This window comes from Lutjanus erythropterus, chromosome 14 (assembly GCF_056507025.1).
Source record: "Lutjanus erythropterus isolate fLutEry1 chromosome 14, fLutEry1.hap2, whole genome shotgun sequence".
NCBI lineage: Eukaryota > Metazoa > Chordata > Actinopteri > Lutjaniformes > Lutjanidae > Lutjanus > Lutjanus erythropterus.
The window spans coordinates 10,401,396-10,418,378 of NC_139330.1; the positions used below are offsets into that span (position 1 = coordinate 10,401,396).

General features: G+C 38.9%; 2 protein-coding genes across 2 annotated transcripts in view; one reads left to right on the plus strand and one right to left on the minus strand.

The window, feature by feature from the left end:
- The first annotated feature begins 1,539 nt into the window (after positions 1–1,539).
- Positions 1,540–10,215, plus strand: gpr137ba (G protein-coupled receptor 137Ba). The gene is made up of 7 exons (XM_084736647.1): positions 1,540–2,223; positions 5,040–5,089; positions 5,836–6,058; positions 7,254–7,400; positions 8,257–8,385; positions 9,444–9,565; positions 9,670–10,215. The coding sequence occupies exons 1-7, from the start codon at positions 1,843–1,845 to the stop codon at positions 9,779–9,781; spliced, it is 1,164 nt and encodes a 387-aa protein (XP_084592773.1). The 5' UTR covers positions 1,540–1,842; the 3' UTR covers positions 9,782–10,215.
- Positions 10,216–11,579: 1,364 nt separating this feature from the next.
- egln1a (egl-9 family hypoxia-inducible factor 1a) overlaps positions 11,580–16,983 on the minus strand; it is a 32,084-nt gene continuing 26,680 nt past the window's right edge. The window contains exons 3-5 of the mRNA XM_084736648.1: positions 13,793–13,929; positions 12,277–12,344; positions 11,580–12,175 (exon numbers count right to left, since the gene is read on the minus strand). Coding sequence (XP_084592774.1) covers positions 12,120–12,175; positions 12,277–12,344; positions 13,793–13,929 — 261 coding nt within the window. The 3' untranslated portion in view covers positions 11,580–12,119. The remainder of the gene's footprint in view (positions 12,176–12,276; positions 12,345–13,792; positions 13,930–16,983) is intronic.

The following is a 16,983-nucleotide window of genomic DNA, read 5'->3' on the forward strand; positions in this document are numbered from 1 at the left end:
ACACTAGAAGCCACATTTGTAAAATCTTTGATAATGTGGCCATTCGAAGTGAAGTTTAACAGCCGGGAGGGAGGGACTGTAGCTGACAGCATCCTGTTTTGGTGTGGTGCCTGCAGGGGTGGTGGTGTTCCTGTGTGTGAAAAGATGAATGTATCACAGCAGTCAAAGGTCAGCCGGAGTGACCTCCGTCCTCGGCCGTCCTCATGTTCACATGCCCCAGTCCTGTGAAACAAAAAACCCTCCGACTACTACGAACCAAAACAAACTTCACTGAGGGTTGTGTGCAGATTATGTTTCTTCTTCGATCATAAAGCCCTTCTGACCAGACCTCAAATACTCTTGATTGTTATTAAAGGGAACCAACAATCAGTTTTGAGGAGAACTGTTCAGTTTAACTAATAAAAATATTTTTTTTTTATCAAAAGCATGAGTGTTTCCTCTGTTATAACTGCCAAATAACGTCAAAAACAAAATTATCCAAATAAAAGTCTCCTCCTGCTTCTTTTACTGACTGCATCTCTCTCTGGAAAAATGTAAACTCAGGCTGCTGTCAGCTACAGACCCTCCCTCTCGGCTGTAAAATTTCACTTTGAAAAGCCACATTGTCAGGAGGGAATTTCTTTAAACATATTACAAATGTTAACAAATCTGCAGTCGCTTGAGGAGGCAGACACTCACACACTCTACTTTACTTTCAGATTAAGGCCTACTCCTATTCATCTAAGACCTGTCTGCGAAATGGGCATTTTATTTTCAAAGCAACTTTTTAACATATTAACTAAATCAACTCGGTGTAAGCACTGACAGATAAACCAGAAATTTTACTTCATTTAATAACTGCAGCTCCAATTTAGTTGTAAATACTTAACGCCGATCAAACTGTTCAGATGTTTTTTTTTTTTTCACCATGACCCAACCCCGGAAATGTTTCTTACATAAAAAATTCTGTTTTGTTTATCGAAATCACAACGTGTCTTTCTGCAATTTTCGGATACAAACACAAAAATGTATGTCAAAAAAAAAAAAAAAATCCCACCATGTTTTGCAATCAAAATAAGAATAACGATGTAAAAAATATCATTACCTCTAATATCGCAATTGCAATGTCAGTCAAAATAATTGCAATTAGATATTTTTTTCAGAATCGTTCAGCTCTAGCCATTTAATCCCATTTTATCTGAGACCAAAGCTATCTAGGGGTTAATAGCACTACAAGCAAGAGGAAAAACATCTGTATTTGATTTTTGGGTGAACTGTCCCTTTAAACTTCATTGTGAAGTAGTTAGTAGTTCTGTAAACTCCCTAACACTGGATGATGAATTAATATTTTTTTTTGCCTGCGTCTTAATAAAATAAGAGTAAATCCATGTAAGAGCTCCGAGCTGCTCCCTTGGGATCAGTGGGAAGCCCCATCACAGGGTTAAAGGTACAGTAGCGTGCGTCAGCTGATGCGTAGCGTCACGTAATGAGTGCGGGAGGGTGTGGGGGTGCAGGAGGGGGTGTTGGGAGGCTGGTCCTGTGTGCTGAGCTCCTCTCTGCAGCTCTCTCTCTCTCTCTCTCAGCAGCTTCCTGCAGGCCGGGCCGCTGCTGCTCCTGACAAACGGCTCTTTCTCATCACTGATCATGTGCCTCTGGCTCTGCCTGTCTCTGGCTCTGCAGCAGGAAGTCGGCCGCGGTTTCTTCCCCCTGCTTTGCCTTTCCACTTCTTCTTGACAGACCCGCTGTCAGCCTCATTTTCTCCCTCTTCGCGCCGCGGCTCTCGCCTCTCCTCCGCCAGGGCGGCGAGCAGAGGCCCCCCTCCTGCGCTCCGCTCCCTCCTCCTCCGGCCGGGGAGAGCAGGTCATGGAGGCCCCTGTGACGGAGAAGGAGCCGTCGCCGATGGATAAGTCCCTGCCTCTGCCTACCTTGAGCCCGGCCGTGCCGCCTTACGTGACTCTGGGGCTGACGGTGGTCTACACCGTCTTCTACTCCCTCCTCTTCATCTTCATCTACGTCCAGCTCTGGCTGGTCCTGCGGTACCGACACAAGCGCTTCAGCTACCAGACGGTGTTCCTGTCTCTGTGCCTGCTGTGGTCGGCCCTGCGCACCGTGCTCTTCTCCTTCTACTTCAAAAACTTTATCACGGCCAACACTCTGGGGCCATTTCCCTTCTGGCTGCTCTACTGCCTCCCCGTTTGCCTCCAGTTCTTCACCCTCAGCCTCATGAACCTCTACTTTGCACAGGTGAGTCGACAGGCTTCACTGCTCCTGATACTGACACAAGGTTTTCATGTAGTCTGTGCGGAAGCTCACTGCACTCACCTGAGAAAACACCTGCTCTGTTTCTCTGAATTAATGAGATGCATGTTGTGTTTTTACACTTTTATATTTAATATGACATAAAAACAAGTAAGAGGTTCAAGATGTTTGAGCAAAATTCAGAAGAAATTTAACTTGAAAAACTCTCATTATTTCAAAAAAGTAGCTTTTTTTCCCACAACAGATTATCTCATTAGTTCAGAAAAACAGAGCCGAATTATATATGTGAAACGATTTAATTAATTCAGAAAAACAGCCATTTGTTCCATCAAAGTTTGTCTCACTAAATCTGAAAACAGAGCTGAATTTTAAATAATTTTTTAAAATTAATTCAGAAAATGTAGTTTTACTTGAAGTATTTTCACATGAATTTTTAAAAAATCAGAGCTGTAAATTCATTTACATGAAAAATTATTCATGATGATGAATCATGATTTTTTTTTTTTTTTACGCTTTTACATTTAATATAGACATACAAAAAAGAAACAAATCAGACACACAATAACCACAACAGCAGCAACAACAAGAGGTACAAGATGTTACTATGACACTTTAATGAGATAATTTTTCACGTAAAAAAAAATTGCTTATGTTTTTATTCTGAAATATGTTTACATGAAAAACTATCCCATTAATTCAGAAAATAGCATTTTTTTTCCTATGAAAGATTGTCTCATTAAATCAGAAAAACAGATCTGAATTCTATATGAAAAAGTATTTAATTAATTCAGAAAAAAGTGCCAGATTTTTATTTTTACTTGAAATATTTTCATGGCTGTTGAATTTTAAAAAATCAGAGCTGATCAGAAAAATGTCAGAAAATACAAAAAAAAAAAAAAGAGTTAATCAGTGTTTCCCAAAGCCCGAGCTGACGTCTTCAAATGTCTTGTTTTGTCCACAACCAAAGATATTCTGTTTACTGTCTTAGAGGAATAGAGAAACGGGAAAATATTCACATTTAAGAAGGTAGTTCAGAGTTAGGAATATAATATCTGGAAGTATTTTTTATTGGTTTGTTCTTGTTACCCTCAAAACCTAGAATGAGCTGTTTATAGCAGGACCTCTTTCATAATGGCCACCATGTTGCACCGCCATGTTACAGTAGCCCAGAATGGACAAACCAAACCAAACGCTGGCTTTAGAGACCATCTTTTGTATTTTGCGCCAGGTTCATGGCCCTGTAGGCTCTTGGAAGGGGAGGGTGGGAGGATGTGTTTGGAATCTGCTAGCTCGCCGCTAGGCTAAATCCTGCACACTGGTCTTTTAATAACTGACAACTAGACACACCCTCCCTGGATGCAGACTGTGGGTATAAAGCGCATCACCGGCTGCCTGTTTCAAGCAGTGAGGCAGCGTCTGCCATGTCAAAGTCGCCGTCACTATGGGAAACAACAACAACCTCTGAGTTTGCAACCTGCACTCTGAAAATGGGAAAGTAGCACCAGGGTCAATTACCCCCCCAACACTATTCTGTAGGGTCACTGATGCCGCATATTGAGCTTAGCGCCGCCCAAGACGATTGTGATTGGTTTAAAGAAATAGCTGGGTTGCGTCTAGTATGCAGCATTCAGCTTCATAGATTCTTGATTTTCAACAAGGCCAAAAAAGCACATGTAATTTTCAACAAAGTGACAGGTTTGTTGGAAAATCTTATTAAATATGAATCATCATTCCAAGCGGAGTATTTTTATATGTCAGAAAACATGTCTGGAGAGGATCTTTAACACTGGCAAACATTTTTATTTCAGTGGCGTAATCTTTTGATTATCTTTATATTAATAAGAGGTAATGTAAAAGGTCACAAGACGCAGATCACGAGTTCTCTGACCTCAGTGAGGCATTTTTAAATGTCGCACATTTTCCTCGCTGACAGCCCAGGATTTACCAGCGAACCAGCCAATGTTTGACATGTTTGATGCTGATGATCCATTTAATTTTTCCAGACCTGAATATGAATATTTTTTCCAATACCAATGAATATTAAAGATGTGATCAAGGCAGCTTAGAATAGATAAAAGATTTAATAAAACAGAGATAGATGATAGATAGCATGTGCATTTTTTAAATAAATGCAATACTGAGGGAAAGAAACAACAGCAGTGTTGACATACATATGCATACACTAATACATAGCAGCTTGTATTATTGTATAGAATAATATTCCTTACACGTGATGAGATTCAGGATGATATCCCTTTGCTTTGCTGCTGTAAATGTGTGCCTTTTTAACTGCAATTTGCCTTAAATCTGAATTTGAAACATTTTGTATGTTATAATAATATAGATATTAAGATCCAGGTGTACCTGCTGCAACAAATATGTTCCATAAGAACCTCTGAGGAACGTACAGTAAATATAACCTGTTGCTGTCGGTGTAATTTGCTCTCATTCAGTTCAGCTAAAGTGCAACACAGTGAATCATTCCTCCATCTGCCTACTGGATCCAAATATTAAATAATAGCTCCTCTGGCCTCTAACTGAAGTGTATTTTTAGCGTAATCCTCTTGCGCTGCTTTGAGTCACAGTTTTGTGTTGACAGCAAAGCACAAAGTGTTACATGTGGCCCTGTGCTGTGTGACCGTCGTGTATCTGAAGTTCATAGATCTGCAGTTTTTTCAGCCGTGAGGTTCCTGTTTCTAAAGAATGTCTCATCGTTTCGAAGAGCGGGTTTACAGAAGTGAAAATGGGCCAAAATAAGCATGACGCATTTGCATGACGCGGGATTTGTTTTCTTTTCGCAGGTTGTTTTCAAGGCAAAGTCGAAGTATGCGCCAGAGCTTTTGAGATACAGGTAAGATCAAGTTTTAGGATTTTATTTTCCATTTAATAAGGAAGTATTGGATGTCTTTTTTTTCCCTTTTTTTTCACTTGTCAAGCTTCAGTAGAGAAGTGCAGTCATGCGCCTTCCGGTGTGCCCTGTGGGACCTTAGGTTGGAAAAATATGAAAGAACAGTAGTCAGCAGTGTGAGAGAAATATTTTTTGGTTCCTGTTTGAGTTGCGTCACAGATTACACATATGATGTCTGTCAGTTTAAAAGATAATTTTACAAGATAAGAAGGTTGCAGTTTGTCATCTGTTATTTTGTTCAGTGAACTGCATCCCTCGTCTCACGCAATATACGTCATCAAGAGTCTCAGCGTCCTTGTAATGGTTTCTTACCTGAAGCAAAACAATCTGTATTAACCTCTTAATATTCTTACGTAATATGTGATAATATTGATCTACAGATAAACCGCTCAGGCTCTAAAAAACATGTTGTGAATTTTTTAAGTAATTATATCCATCTTTTGTCAATGAGTCTGGACTTTTGGACGTTACAGCAAAGAGTTATTGGCAAAGTTTGGGTCACACGTGTCAGAAGCAATCCTACACAGCCAATACTGGACTCTAATTGTCCAGACAGTATGATATTAGAGTAGCTTAGTCTTTAACTGCAGCTGTGCAAAAAATACCTGAACTATCTTGGCTAAAGTAATAAAAACAGCAGTTACAGGGGTTGATAATGTATTTGTCTGTCTTGGTTTCCGGACCCTCAGGCTGCCGCTGTACCTGCTCTTCCTCTTCATCAGCCTGGTGTTTTTAGTGGTGAACCTGGTGTGCGCCCTGTTGGTGAGGATGTCCTCTGCGGAAGCCCACACCATCGTGCTCGTGAGGGTGGCCATCAACGACACGCTGTTCGTCCTGTGTGCCGTCTCGCTCTCCCTGTGTCTTTACAAGATCGCCAAGATGTCACTGGCCAACATTTACCTGGAGTCCAAGGTGAGAAACAAGACACTCCGTCCTGTGTGGCTCTGAGAGTGGAAATCCAGTATGAAGAGGGGATCAACAGAATACAAATGGCTTGTGTTTTGTGTAAGTGGCATCAGAAGGTGCGGTATTGTGTGCTGGATATGACACCCTTGTGTGAAGATGCACTTCTCCATATAATTTATGCTTTGTACATAATGATTGTTTCCTAGCAACACAGATTCATTCTTATGCATGGCTGGTTGTACTGTGGTGCGTTCGCAAGCCGAGCAGCACTCTCGGCTCTGATGTTAATTCACGCTGATCAACAAAACGACACGTACTGAGCTGCTGTTTGGAGAGAAGTCTCACCTGAAACTCAAAATGTATTGCTTTAAAAAACAGAACGGCTATCCTTATCCAATTTCCTCCTAAAGGTAGATGTATGGTTGATATGCAAGATTAATAAATTAAATTAATAATAGCTGTAAGAGGCACTTATCAGTAGTCGGTGTGTTGCATTCAGTAGATGCTGGTTGACACGTCCCCAAGCAATGAGCTGCTATGGACAGTGTCAACAACCAAAACATATGTTAGCCACTTAAAAAAGCTCCACCTGCAGAAATCCAGATTAGTTTAAGTGTATGCTATATTTAGAATATTTTCACTGCTTTACTTTGCCGTCAGATAGCCTTTTCTGTTGGGAAACCACTGTTACGTAAGCCAAATATTGCTCTCTCCGAAGCAACCAAACTCCACAGGCGAAATTAGTAATTTTTACCTTGCAGAACACAGGAGTTGCTGGTCTGCTGCTTCCTCGATCTTTTAGTTTGTTTGTGTCATTGTGTGACTTTGGTGTGTTAAAAGGATAGTTTGGATTCAGAAAGGCACACAGTAACACAAACAAACTAAGTGGTGGAGGCAGCGGTGGACCAGCAACTCCCATGTTCTGAGGTAAAATTACTGATTTCTCCAATGGAGTTTGGTTTGTTCGGTGAGAACGCTATTTGGCTTATATAAGGGCAGTTTCCCTTCTGAAAAGGCTGTCAGCCTTTTTTAAGTGGCTTAAATGCATTTTTCTGCCGACCCTGTCAACAGCAGCTCGTTGCTAAGCTTCTGTGCTTGAGCTGCTTCACCAAACTGGAACTGACTATTGATAAGTACCTCATACAACATCACATCAAATAATTTGAACCATCCCTTTAATACAACTCTTCATACTGTGCAGGGGACGTCAGTGTGCCAGGTGACGGTGATCGGAGCCATCGTCATCCTCCTGTACTCGTCCAGGGCCTGCTACAATCTGGTGGTCCTGGGACTCTCAAACAAGAGTATCAACTCCTTCGACTACGACTGGTACAACGTTTCAGACCAGGTGAGCCAACGGGGGCTGAAATATACTTCTTTGTGTTTTTTTTTTATCTGAGGGTTGATTGAGAGGATTGATACCACTGTCATATCTGCACTGTAAATGTGATGCTACAGTCAGTAGCCAAATAGCTTAGTTTAGACAGGAAACAGCTAATCTGCCTCCGTCCAAAGGTAAAGCCCACCTGGCTGAAGCTTCAACATGAGAATAGGATCAGTCTTCTCATTAACACTTAAATGTATTAACCAATATGTCAGAGTGTTTTCTAAAGTATTTTAATTAACTTGATGATTGATTTGCCCACCTACAGTTTTTGAGTTATGGCTTTTATGGGAGGAAACTGCAAATGTTGACTCTTATTTGAGTTTGGCCACCAAGTTATTAGTTAAAAGTTGGGGTGCAAGATTAGTGCCAGACAAGGGGAGGTATGGCAGGATTTTTTTCTGTAGTGGTGACAAACTGTTAAAAATATACATATTATCAATTAATTTCTCTGTGGAAATTTCTACACCAAACTCCCTTTAAAAAATATGACATATTAGCAATTCCTTATGTGTCCAGAAAAACACATAACTCTAGAAAAACAAGATTAAAGGTGTCATATGTCCACAGTGTTTTTGTCAATTCGGCATCAGTATAATCAAGATAAACTGTACTTTGTTGTTGTGGTGTCATTGCAGTAGGTGCTTCACCATCAGTAGCCTGGAGTAGATCTTCACTCTACTGCATGACCTCTTCTAGTTTGTTTATGGAAAATGTCTGACTAACCCGTGTGATGATTGTGATGTAAAAGTTCCTCTTTCTCTGGAACTGCTGGAATAGTGATTGAGTTGTTTTTTTTGTTTTGTTTTGTTTTTTTCAGGCAGATTTACAGTCGACTCTGGGCGACGCTGGCTACATCGTCTTTGGAGTGATCTTGTTTGTATGGGAGCTGCTCCCCACTTCCCTCGTAGTTTTCTTCTTCAGAGTCCGGCAACCCAACCAAGACAGGGTGAGCCAGCGTTTACCTCCCAGGGGTGACAAGATGGGTTGGGTATGAGAAATAAAAACATATTGTAGTTCAGCTACACAAAATATATTTGTGTTTTTCTCTTGTGGATTACTGGACATCTCACAAGTAATAGACATATGTGATATATGACGAGGGGTTGAAAGTAGATATTGCTTAATTTAAAAAGAGGCATTATGTGAAATACAGTCAAATACTGGGTTTCACCAACAAGGATTAATTTTTAAACCTGATTGAACTTAAAATTAATGTGCACCAAACTTTTAAACTAGTTTAAAATTAAGAAAGATAAAATTTAAACCTCTCTTAAAACCAGTTTTTACTCTGAACTTAGATTACATTTACTACTGTTGCACCAAAACTTCAATTAAAACAATAATCCAGTATTAACTTTAAACGTACTATTGAGAGAGTTTTAAAATATCTGCCTTTTTGAGATGGATTGAGCAAAAATTTTTATGAAAGTTTCCTGAAGAAAGTTTAGGGACATTCTCAGTCAAATGGCCTTTTATGATGTGTCTCTTCTTCATTTCACTCAAGATGATAATTCGGCTTTTTAGCTGGCTAGCAAACAATAAACATATTTTTTAATGTTACCTAGCTACCAAACAATATGTTTTGTTAACTTTTTAGCTACCTAGCAATCAATATAACATTTTTATAATTTTAATACGTTTTTCCAAACTTTTTTGTTAAATAGCAAACTGCAACATTTTGTTGAGGAATACAAAGCAGCCAAAAGTTGAGTTTCCCCTCCTCTATATTACTTAGTAGGTCCTGACGGCACTCAGATGTATTCTTTATGTATTTATTTATTTTAATTTTGTGATGCAAGCATCTTCATATTGATTAAACTGTATTTAATTTCACTTTAAATCACTAAAGTTGGATTTACTAAAGGGAGACCAGTTTTTAATTGTGCAGCAGAGATCTAGAGTTTAGTTCAATTCTGATTTGTTAGGTTAAATTAATCTGTTGGTGTGACGCAATCTAAAAGTTTTATAGCTTTATAATAATTGTCTTGTTTGCTGGTCCTGCAGAGTGGCGCTGTGCTCCCGGGTCACGTCTTCTCCTCAAGGTCTTATTTCTTTGACAACCCCCGGCGTTACGACAGTGACGACGACCTGGCGTGGAGCGTCATGCCTCAGAACATCCAAGCCAGGTAAAATAAAAACACACGATCTAATCTCCAAAAACACTGCGCACAAAGTAGGAATGTGGCAAGCGGTACGGACGTCATCGCTTAACGCGCCTTTGTTTCTCCAGTCTGGCTGCTGACAGCTACGAGTGGGGAAGCCAGAGCAGCGGCATTGGTGCCTACATCGGGGACGACGGTTACCACCTCCCACCTCCTCCAGAGGAGCTCAGCCATTACTGAGAGGAGTTCACGGTGACTCCCGCTGACCTGTGGCATTGTTTTTTTATCTGTATATTGTTGCACAGTCTCTTGTAGTGACAGAGGCACATGGGCTGAAAGTCGGCCTCCACTTCGATACATTCAGTTTTCTACTTTTGTCTAGAGAAGAAGAAGAACTAACAGACTTTTCTCTCTGCCAGTAAATGATGGTCCCCCAATGGGACATTAATTTTGCACACTTCTTGTACAGAGGATGATCTAATTTTGACTGCTCTTAAACATTTTCATTGTATAGTTTATATTGAATACTGCTTAATATATTTCCTGACTTTTGTAATATGTATTGTATTACTATTTTATGTACTGTTTACTGTATGTATCTTTTTCATACAGATGTTGTTTCTATAGAGATGTTCATTTAATTCATATTAAAAAAGTTTAAATGCTGTGAAGAATGACGTTTGTTTTTAATATACCAAAACTTTGTCCTGGAGGAACAATAAAGGGACAGTTCATCCCAAAAAAAAAAAAAATATATAGTTTTCCTTTAATCTTTAGTGTCATTCATCCATCTAGATCAGGGGTTCTCAAACGTTTCCATTCTAAGTTAAACCAAATAGCATTATGCTTATGGCTGAAACACCCAAAGTCGACTCTTTCAAGTGATGCGGAAGTTTAGACAGTTTTAAAAGCTTATTTGAGAGGGTCCTGTAGCAGAAAAGACATTTGGGACACTTGTAGCTAGTCCAGTAAATCCATACTTTGTGTGCTGCCTCTGGGATTAGGTAGTAATGGATTACATGTAATCAGGATTATGAAATTAGATTCCAAAAAATAAGCAACTGTAATCAGTCAAGATTTGAAAAATGTGTAATTAGATTACAGTTATGTTGTCATGGATTACTTGATTATACCTTTAAAATATGCCAGTGTGAAAATTATGAAACTTTTCATGATAATCAGTGATCTGTTGACTCAAACTGCTTCATTTACACTGAAAGTGGAAGATGAACATTTTGAGAAAATGCTCCTCTTCCATTACAAGAGAAAAGTTCCTCCATGTGGCCTTTGATTTACAAACAGCAACAAAAACTTACACAAGAGAAACAGCGACACATTTCGAAGAAAACACACGGTGCACCTGTAGTTTGTGCCAGCAGTGTTTCTGTAGAAGTCATTTCATCTGATCAGTTGCTAAATACGCTAAATTCATGTTTTTTTGCATTGGAAAACATTTTCAATATATATATATCAATATGATTTTGAATTTTGAAGAGTCTTCAGATTTGATTGCTGGTCAGTGCAGAACAATAAATAACCTTAGAAAATTAAAATTTGCAAAGTTATTTCTACAATAATTTGCTGGTTAATGGTGTAATTTACCTCTTACCTCAACATACCAAAATATTTAAATCATTACTGAGACAGTCCAATAGTTTAATATTTTAATTTATCACATTTTCTGTCAGTAATCAGACATGAGCAGCAGTTTTCAGGGCAGTAAATGCAACAGATAACAGGTGGGAAAATACAAGTTTATTTATCCTCAGGTCCACAAAAAAGCTGCAATACCCTGTCAGCCTGCAGAGGGCAGCATGATACTGTATATAGTGAGAATTGAACACCAGTAAAGGCGGTTAACGTACTGCACTTACTCCTTCAACCATGCATCAGATTTAAGTATGTTTTTCCTTCTATTATCAGTTCTAATTCAAATAAGATGTCGTATTTAGAGAAAGTAGGAAGAACATGACCACTAATGACACAGTGAGCGTCTTCTGTGCTGCAAAATCAATTAATTCAAACCAGGACCAGTGAATTTCTGTCAGAAAAAGGGTGTTTTTAATTCAGATCATTCCTCATATTATTGCAAACTCAAGCACATGTTGCCATACAGTAGCTTATAACAGCTGATTCCATGTGAAAAGCATAACACATTAAGCATATGCAGAACACTGTACCTTTATGGAATTAACTGCAAAAACAAATATGCAAAAGATGTAGATTCTCTCTGAGCTTAATTCCTGTAAGTGATTTTTTTTTCTGAAAACGTCTGCTGTAACGTAAGCGTTCCCCATCAGAGAGGTGAAAGGAGAAAAAAAATAAAAATAAAATCCAAACAATCCCTTTCAGTACAATGTCATGACATTCAAGGTCCTCTGGGTTGCCCCGGTTTGCTGAAAATGAACATTAATCACTGTATTTATTTGACTTGATCCATAAACGTGGATCTTCCACCCACACTTTAGCAAAAGTCTGCTGTCTTTGCCATGTAAAACACACACACACATGCTCTCTATAGGCCACTTTCTTAGGACTGAGCACTTGACGGCTGTTTGTAGCGGGCGCAGGCTCCCCACTAGCTGGGATCTGACGGTTTATCGAGTTCAACCTTTACTCCTTTTTCTCCTGCACCTGCACACAAAGGAAACACAAACACACGACAGATGATGTGAAAACACTCCGGGGCTGAAGTAATAGAGACGGGATCGTGCAGTTTGGATGTCAAATCTTACCCGTTAAGTACTTTTCTTTAGCTCTGGCTCGCTCATCTGCGTCAAAATACCACACCGTGATGGCATACCTGCGGAGAAAATTACAACAATGACTACGTTTACAGCCACGAAATGTTCCTGTTTTTGCTCTCGTTCTGAAAAAGACAGCATTCCTACATTTGGAAATGAGATTTTGAAATTTAATTTAATTCTTTCTTTGAAGCCATTCTTGAGATCTGGGACAAATCATGTCCTCCTCATGTACCTACAAACACTCTAATTCTATTTTTTGGGTGGAAATATATTGTTTCAGGACTAAAACATATGTAATTTCTGAAATGTTTAATGCTTTAATTTATTTAATTTCTAAACTTCTGTGCCAGAAAACACCCTCGTCCCAGACAAGAAAACTCAACTTCAAACAATTTTAAAAATGTGTTAAAAAATCTAAAACAAACAATACCTATTGATAACGTAGGTATACAAATGTGCTATTATTGTCATCTTTGTTTTAAAATGTATTATTTATGAAAATGTATAAAGTCCCAGATTTGTGTCAACTGTCAGGTTTTTACAAAAACATGATTTAATAATCATGGCTGCTCTCTACGACCGTGCTGTAAAATGAAAACAAACAAACAAACAAACATTTTGTCAACTATGTAAGACATCCACTTGGTCAGATTTTATATCTGATGGAGGTGACATGTTTTTTTTTGTGTCTGATGAAGAGGCTGGAGGTTTAACAGCCAACAGTTTGATGCTTTAAAATATATTTTCCCAGCTCAACTGAAGAGTTAAAAAACCCTACAGTCTCAATTCTCAAGACTGACTGTCACACATTCATTTCTTTATTTGGCTCACATCAAAATAAAACTGCCAATATTCCTACTAAGGAAATGTTTTCAAAGTTTGTTCAACCATGTGAACACAGACTCCCCCTTTTACTTGTTAAACCACCTTCTCGAAAAGGTCGGTGCTACAACATTTGCAGCATATCCAGAGACCAAGTCTTTCATGATGTTTAAAAGTAGGTGTGTTTCTCCTTCCAATTAGAAATACAGACTTTTCTTTAATGCATGCACATGTCTGGAAGTCTTTGAGTTTCCATTCAGCAGTATACTTTAGAAGTACGAAATAATACTTTTGAAGTAAACTTAAGTTATTCTTGCTCAGCAAGCTGGCTTCCAATTATTATTAGTGTGAAGCTAATGGACTAAGCACTCGTTTTAATTATATACATATAAAAAAGAAAGAATCATGATATTTGTCTACATCGGTATCTGCATATATGTTGATTGATATTTGCCTATAAGAAAACTTTTCTTTCAAATGAACGTAATGCAGTTTGTTTTTACTTCTTAGCTTTTTGGAATATTTTTTCTCTTACCCATACTATGTACATGTCCAAAAATCACTCCTAACACCTCAATAACTGCACTGTATCCCACACGTCTTAATCGGAAACTGCTACATTCAGAATCAGACCCGATCATCTGACTGAGCGTATGTACAGTGGACTGACATGGATGCTGACCTGGTGGCGAAGGCGGGCTGAACCTCGTGAGGGTTCCGTCTGTCCGACCAGAACAGCAGCAGACGGTCAAATTTGGGCTCTATGTCTGCAAACTGGGCCTTTCCTTCTGGGAAGATTCGAAGAAGGCCACCGTGTTCCTGGAAGAACAGAACGAGAAGAAACGACCCCCGTTAATGTGTGGAAATCAGGACAAAGCAACATCAGGGAGGTAAAGAGAGACTAAGCGAAGCCTCTGCAGCGATCACGTTTGTGGCTCTGATTCCTGGCGCGTTCACCCACATTAAAAGGTAAACACTGAGGGAAGGGAGATGTCTCTTAAAAACAGCATTTTTCCTAATATAAAGGATCCACTTAAATATATCTCATGTGAGGCTTTTTAAATGATCAACACAAGACGACAATGTTAAGGAAAAGGGTTGTCCGACTCCAAGGGCTAGGAGGAAAGCTCAGGATCGGAAGCAGCAGCGGGGGGCGGCTTTCCTGTGGAGGGATAGGAAGAATAACTCACAGGAAAACTGCTCCGGCTGGATAAAGGACCTGGAGAGTGAAAAAGCAGATTGCTGCAAGCGTGCCACTTAAACTCTCACACAGCTGATATGATAGGCCCCTCTCTTCACACGCAATCTAGCAGAGAAAAAAAAGTTCACACCCTTTGTTGGAAGAGTAATGCTATTCCCATTTATACCGCTCTGAATGCGGGGGGAATACCAGTGCTGTGACAACACTAAATAAAACACAATAGGGTCAAAGAAGACAGGAGAAATGTTTTTTTTTCTGCACCACTGATTTAAACAACTGTTTGACTGCACGTAATATGACCACACTGGTGGTAACGTCCAGTGTGCAGGCATGTAAGTAATGTATGGATTAGAGTGAACACAGGATGACCCTCGCCTGCAGGACACGACCTTCTGACCTACATCAGTCTGACGTACACTGAAACTCCAGATGGGCGCAAGCAGTCAAAGCAGGCTGTAAACCAAAACAGACATTGACTAGACTTTGACATTTTAAAAGATTTTTAAAATCTTAGGAGGGAAAAAAAAACATGATGGTCATAAAATTGGACAAAGTAAACATTTCTGAGAGCGTGGTTCATGCAGTCATCAAGCCTCCAAGCCAGCAACAGCCGTGGCAGTCAGTCCCATGAACGCAAGTTTTTTGACACACGTTTTGCCTTCAACAATTATTGCACCTCCTGCCATCTGAAAATTGCAGAAAGTTGTATTGCCATTTTGATAAAATTTAGATTACTTGTGCAGCCCTACAGTTAAACATAGTTGAAAGAATATGATTTCTGTAGGGGAAATAAACGAGAGTTTGTTGATTATATCATGCTAAGCTTTATGTCACTAAAATTCAACTTTATCAGTTTCTTTTTAATTGTTTTTAATGACTGATAATTGTGTGGAGGAGATGTGTGAACTTTTTTGGCTTCTGAAGGGGAACATACCAGAAAAAGTTTGGGAATCACAGGGTTAAAGACACCTCACAAAATACACTGTTGTATGTGTTATGTTTGCCCATAACTCCAGATTTCACATGCTAGTTATGACAAAATTGAACACAAATGTCTAAGGAAGTGATGACATTTTATATGCAAAAGGTCAAAGGTCAACTTCACTGTGACAGAAAAATGTTTTATGAATATTTAAAAAAAAATCTTTATCAGTTCTCTTTACTCCTCTGTGCAGGAAAAAAATACATGTAATAGTTTTTATTAAATTCTTTCCAAGTCGTCACTACATGCATTACACGAGTCTGGACAGACATGGATACAAACTGCAGCTTGACTGGTTGGTGGAGTCATACGACTGTGAGGCAGTAATTCTAGTTTGGATCAGAACTGGTTTGGACATTACAGCACGTTTTATTTTAGGAGAAAGCTGCTGTGCACGGGATGCAGAGAACATTCATACAAAGTTCTACTATTTGCAATTTTAACCATTTTCCACTGCATGATTTAGATGGATATGTTAATGTGTTTCTTATTTAACGCTTTAAGTTAAAGTCCTTCATATCAGGGATGTCAAAGTCTGAAACTGTGGGCCTCCTCTTGGACAAAGCTCAGGAAAAAAGCAGCCTCTCACAAGTTTACTTGTTTAGTTTTGTTGAATTCCTGGGTAAATAAGGGATCAGGACTGTTATTTGATCCCATAGACATTCATCAGTAGAGCCAAGCATGCCTAACATTGCTATTTTCATAACTTCAGACTACACCAAATACATAATAAAAAGGTCTGTTCTTAGGCATGTATTAGTTTCTGACTCTTCCCCAGTACTGTATCTCTGAACTCTCTCTTTCACCATATAACACACATTTCTGTGATCTCTGATCTACTCCAACTTTGAAAACCACTGCTTTAGTTTGTTATGAAATCAAATTTTTCTGCAATAGCCATTCAATATATATACACACAAGTTAATTACCTCTCTATCATAGGTTTCATTGTTCATTGACAGATAAATCTTGATTTAATAAAACCAATGTTAATCTCAATCTAACATTTTAAAGTGGCAGTTCTTCCCCAAATCAAAAATGCATATTTTTCTGCTGTAAAGTTTGTTTCTTTTTAAAGTATTTCTTTGGTTGTTTGAGCAGCACAAACTGAGGGCCATTTAGTTCCATTAAAATCTAGAGAAGGTAGACATCTTTTCAGCTGATATCTCCAAAATTCAGCAACTCACACCAAAGCAGTCTAGATGGATAAACAACACTACAGGTAAAGGTGTATTTTTTATTTTTGGGTGACCCGTCCCTGTAATGAACAGTCCACCATTCCAGCACTAGATTCAAATGGCTGACCTGCACATGTGGGATTCACAGGAAACAAGGCATGCAAGTTATCCGGAGTTACTTTGATAAATGTTCTTATTTAAAAATGTCTTCTCTCGTCTTATTGACAGCAGCCTCACTGTTTATTGTACACTCTCCTACGGAACTGGCTTAAGTTACTGCTAATGCAAACATAACATTTCTTACTGTTGCTTTTTAAAGGTATTCAGCTGGAAAAACAAAGGATGACTTTTATTGTTAGAAGCCACAGAAAACAGTGTATCTGTGACAGCAGTCAGTGCTGATGTCGATCGTTCAACAGGAAAAAGGAACAAAACAAGACACGATCACTTTCTGCATTTTTCGTTGTTGGTGGATCAGTTTTAAATATTGCACGGAGTAATGATACAAGAAG

What these genes read in the sequence shown, in the direction of transcription:
- gpr137ba (XM_084736647.1), top strand. Translation starts at nt 1,843, where the DNA reads ATGGAGGCCCCTGTGACGGAGAAGGAGCCGTCGCCGATGGATAAGTCC. An exon ending in CCAGAGCTTTTGAGATACAG is followed by an intron (nt 5,090 to 5,835) that starts GTAAGATCAAGT and finishes CCGGACCCTCAG; the next exon opens with GCTGCCGCTGTACCTGCTCT. An exon ending in CCTCAGAACATCCAAGCCAG is followed by an intron (nt 9,566 to 9,669) that starts GTAAAATAAAAA and finishes TTGTTTCTCCAG; the next exon opens with TCTGGCTGCTGACAGCTACG.